The sequence below is a fragment of the Panonychus citri genome, unplaced genomic scaffold (assembly GCF_014898815.1).
Source record: "Panonychus citri isolate SS breed McGregor unplaced genomic scaffold, ASM1489881v1 Contig00063, whole genome shotgun sequence".
Lineage (NCBI taxonomy): Eukaryota > Metazoa > Arthropoda > Arachnida > Trombidiformes > Tetranychidae > Panonychus > Panonychus citri.
Window position 1 is genome coordinate 608,801 of NW_026515468.1, and position 5,004 is coordinate 613,804.

At 29.9% G+C, this 5,004-nt stretch overlaps 1 protein-coding gene across 3 annotated transcripts; it reads left to right on the forward strand.

Annotated features, from left to right (window-relative positions):
* Positions 1-1,879: 1,879 nt before the first annotated feature.
* On the forward strand, positions 1,880-4,059 carry LOC128386132 (ADP-ribosylation factor-like protein 6-interacting protein 1). 3 transcript variants are annotated; one of them, XM_053345116.1, is made up of 5 exons: positions 1,880-2,027; positions 2,804-2,836; positions 2,906-3,036; positions 3,108-3,227; positions 3,336-4,059. In XM_053345116.1, the coding sequence occupies exons 2-5, from the start codon at positions 2,819-2,821 to the stop codon at positions 3,652-3,654; spliced, it is 588 nt and encodes a 195-aa protein (XP_053201091.1). In that variant the 5' UTR covers positions 1,880-2,027; positions 2,804-2,818; the 3' UTR covers positions 3,655-4,059. The 3 variants fall into 3 exon arrangements, with proteins under 3 accessions (XP_053201091.1, XP_053201092.1, XP_053201093.1); XM_053345117.1 differs by having other exon boundaries at positions 1,931-2,045; XM_053345118.1 differs by lacking the exon at positions 1,880-2,027 and adding an exon at positions 2,302-2,596.
* Positions 4,060-5,004: the final 945 nt, after the last annotated feature.

The window sequence follows — 5,004 nt, forward strand, 5'->3', positions numbered from 1 at the left end:
TTCATCACTAAAATTAATTTCAATTGTTCCTCCTCGTACGCTGATGATTTCAATCACCATAAATGGAATAAGTTCAAAAAAGTTAACATTGATACGATAACTGAGCTAATCGATAACATTTTCAAAACGGGAAAACTCCCACAGCTACTGAAAATAAGTGGTGGATTCCAAATACCCAAACAAGACGGTAAACTAAGAACAATTAGATGTCAATCCTTTCTGGTAAAAATAATCGACAGAATCTTAACCCAACGTTTAAAAAACAAAATAGACCTAATAATAGACGAAAACTTACATTTTGCCTTCTTGGAAAATAAGAGCAGATTGGATTTTCTAATCAAATTCGAAGAGAGAAGAGAATTTTTTCAAAATATATACCTAATAGACATCGAAAAAGCTTTCGATAAGATTAACAGAGATAAAATTATCAAAAAAATCTCAGAAATTCTTGACGAACAATCAACAGAACTAATTAGCCTTTTCTTCGAGGGAAGAAAAACAAGAATGGTCCGGAACAACTCTTTTGAGCTAATCGATGAAGAAGGAGCACTCTTACAGGGGACTTCACTCTCACCACTACTCTTTTGTGTGGGCATCGACGAATTCGTGCGAGAACTTAACCAATTCGATACCGAAGTGTATTCATATGCCGACGACCTCCTTGTTTTGACAAACGACAATATAGAGACCATAACTGAGAGAATGGAAAAGAAATTGGAACCTTTAGGATTAAAAATCAACAAAAACAAAATACAAACGTTACAAGAAAAACAAAGTATCAAAAAAAATACAACAATAACAGGCTTCAATGTTTGGAATAATAATTTAGCCCTTTTCAAAACAAACATAACTAATGAAACCAGAAGAATTCTACGTTCACTTAACATTAAACTCTTCAAACAGATTTTAGCAACTTACACAATTAGTTCTATGGACCATTTGGGTACCGCAACTTTTAGATACAATCGCAATTATCAAAATACAATTCGTAATCTGATATTTAATGGTCTTAAAAAAACATTTATCTCGGCCTATGGTAAACAAATGATTAGCTCATGGTTTGGATACCTAATGGGAATTGAAAATCCAGCGATTAATTACATATCAACTTTGGTTACACATCTAATGGAAAACGAAATGGATACAAGAATCTTTCCCATCTTATCAGAACTCCAACCTACCACGATAATTAGAAAAAGAAATAAGCAATTAAAATTTGTACCCAAAACAATGAACATAATTACAATCAACAAACAAATAGAATTTGTCTGTGTAAATACCAATGAACAACACTTACACTATTTATTCAAGGGAATTAGTACATATTTAACCATTACCCACAACTTCGCCAAGAGCAATCACAATAAAGATTTGCTGATCATTTTGAAAGGCACCAATATTAACCTTCGACCCTACTTAAACAAACTGTCAGAGCTACTAAACATTAACATCGAAATTAGACACTCTAAAAAAACATCCTGTCAGGAAACAAACGAAATAATTAACATCAGGCATGAAGTTGAGTCCTTCGGATCTTTCAAAGAAAAAGTAATTGAGAAACTTAAAAATTACCAACGTATTATTTACGAGAAAGAGGAACCATATTACCTTAAAAAAATGTTTCCGAACAAAAGAAAATTTTTCATTGAAAACGATAACAAAATGAACCCAATCACTCTAATCAAAACAATTACCTTTCTAAGAATCAATATAGGTAAGAGATGCAAATTTTGTGGCTCAACCAATAACAGAGAACATTTAATAAATTGTCACAGAATTAAAGAGATAATTAAAGACTGGAATATGGAAAAATACTACAACTCAAATATCAACAAACTAATAAATTTCAATAAAAAGCATAATAGGCTCGCTAGAGCTGAAGCCGCCAAAAGGCGCAGCTAAGACGTCGGCTATCGACGCACTCTATATGTTCCTTTTTTATTTAATTTTAATTGATTGTTATCAAATTTTATTAATTGTTCTTTGTCTTCTAATTTGTAATTTATCTTCGCTAAATTAACCTCCTGGTAAGTACCTGATTCTTTGTAAGTTTTGTTTTCTTTATTCTGTGTAGCCCAACCTTAGAGAATATTTTTCTCTTTTGTTTACCAATTAGAAATTCGTTTTTATTTTAATTCTATGTGAAATTAGTTATGTAAATTATCACTATTGTTGATTAATCTGATTGTTCCTTCATTTTAATTGAATAGTCACCTTGTCAACTTAATTCATAGTATTAGGGATTAACCTTCTCTGTTCCTTGTTCGCCATTTTCATATTGAGATTTCAATTTTTTACCTTTTCCTTTTCATGTTACTTAATTGTTTCCTTTTGATTTCATATCCAATCAGTTATCTATTAATTTTCCAGGCTAAATATTTGCTTCATCACTTTACCAAGAGACTTTTAAATTGTCCCTAAGGATGAATTGTGACTTTAGCTCATCTTGATTACTTTTCATTTTTTACTTCTATTTATTTTTAACTACTAATTCTATCAACTTGTTCAGTCTCTTTTCTTATTGTGAAGGTTGATCTTCTTGCTTATTCCATCTCACAGTTATTTCTAGATTGCGTGTTCGCTCATTGTTACCAATGTAACCAAATCTTTCCATTGCTTTTAACCTTCTTCCGGTTCCTTCTATTTGTCTGTGACTGCTTAAGATTCAGTCAAAGTAAAATTGTTACACAGAAAGTAAAAGGAAGCGAAAGAGATAATCTAATTCGACTTTTCTTTCTAATATAATAATCCATCTTCTTAAAATTCTTGTTGCTAACTGTTTCAAATTATCTTATTCTTTCAGACAAACAGTCAAACAATGAGTGATCCCGATCTTGTAAGTATTCACATTAATTGTTTGATCTTTTTTTAGATAGTTTTACAATTTCTTTTAAATTTATAACAGTCACGACACCAAACTTTGGAAGATTGTCTCCAGAATTGGAGATGTATCTTGGTCAATGCTTATCCTGTGGTTACTTGGGATGCTCCTTACCATCCATACATTCTTAGTGCTATTGTTGCATTTATTTTCTTGTAAGAAAATCAATTCACAATTAAGAAGAAAAATCGATGAAATTAATTCTCTGTTTCTTATTTCCCCTCAGGATCATTTGGTTATCTCATGCCACCATTTTAACAACTCTTTCAATCATTGGATTGATCATTACAGTTGCTGACTATTTAGTTCCTATTATCTCAACTCACTATTTGGAACCTCGTTTCTGGTAAGTTGACCAACTTGATTGTTTATTAGTTTTTTTTTGTATCGAATCAAATAATAATCTTATTTACTCTTCTTCTTTTCATTTTATGTAAATTTGATACAATTTTAGGCAAGATTCGGATGAAGAGAAATACAAGAAAATCGTATATCACATTTCTCAAGGAAGTCAAACTATTTCATCTTTCATTAACTATCTAAAGGATCTGAAAAGTTCAAACTCAAAGATTTATTTCCCAATATTGTTCATCTCTTTAAGTTTCTCTGCATGGATTGGAAATTTAGTCAACAATTTACTTCTGACCTTTATAATGGTGAACTTTATCGTTCTCCTGCCTGGTTTACGACATCATGGATACATAGACAAAGCCCATGAACAAGTCAGGGGAATCTTTGCCAAAGTACTTGGAGGATCCAAAAAGAAAGACTAAAACAAAACAAGATGAAAGTAAATGAAAGAAAAATTCATGACACAAGAACAACCAGAATCAAGGAAATGATTCTTTAATTATCTCTCCATTCACATTACACAAGATATTTATTCATCTTTAACTCAACTTAATTTCTGTCAAAAGATTTATTATTACCTGTTAAGAACTACAAAGAAACTATTTACTTCCTCCAACAAAATCAAAAATTACATTAGGATTTAATTCAAGCTTCAACCTTTAATTATCCTTGACAAACAATTACGTCCAAGCTTCATGACAGCTGATTTAAAATACTGACCATTTCAACTGATAAGATTATAATTGTAAATGATTGATTAATCATAATGATTAACAAAAGTGATCTCTGGCTACTGATTGAAACAACGATAATTACTAAACCAACAATCTATACTATGTAAACATATTCATTCATCAACATCTTAAATTTCAATTTAAAATTTGATTTTAAATTTTGAACAAAAAATTATTGTTAATCAAATTGTTAACAGTTAATGTTTACCATTGATAGATTTTCCTTTCAAGATTGTTGTTTAGTCTCTAGTGTTGGCAAACATTAACTCTTGTTGAATATCAGATTTTCATCACCGACTTTTGAACGTTAATTTTGTTTCCGCATTAATTACAATTGGTTAGACTCTCGAAACAATTTAACTTGATTGTTGTTCTCAGACAAAACCCTTTGTCGTCTTGCCAAATAATTAATGCCAAATAATCAGGGCGCATGTTAATCAACGAGAATTTAAATTTTCTAAGGTCAAATTAGGGTTAAATCTAATTGTAAATCACTTCGATTTTCAACTTTAATCAATTGATTAAATTTGAATATTTAGACCATTTAATTGTTTAAGGTTCTTATTTAGTTTCAATTGTATCCTAATGATTTCATCCTCTAGTTGTGACAATTGTCCCTACAATTTAATTACAACTTTCAAAAATTGATCTTAATCATGTGTAATTAGTCAATTTGTTAATTGTTTAATTGGCAAATCACTAACATTTTGAGTGAAATGTTGACAATTAAAAAGCATTCTGATCAAGTTTAATCACTAAGGTAAATTAGAGTTACAATTAACACTGATTAGTATGCAATTTAGTTAAATAATCAGGTAATTAGCTCATCATTCAATTGTAACAATTTATCAGAAATCAAAGAGTAAGAATCAATTGTAATTAATTATCTACGATTAATTGACGTTAAATTAACATAATCACAATCATAGATCACAATTAGATAACAATTAATCAATTATTTCTGTAAATTAAATCACTATCACCATATGATCAGTACATGAACAATGTGTGAACAAAGACAATTAAGAATGGAAATGA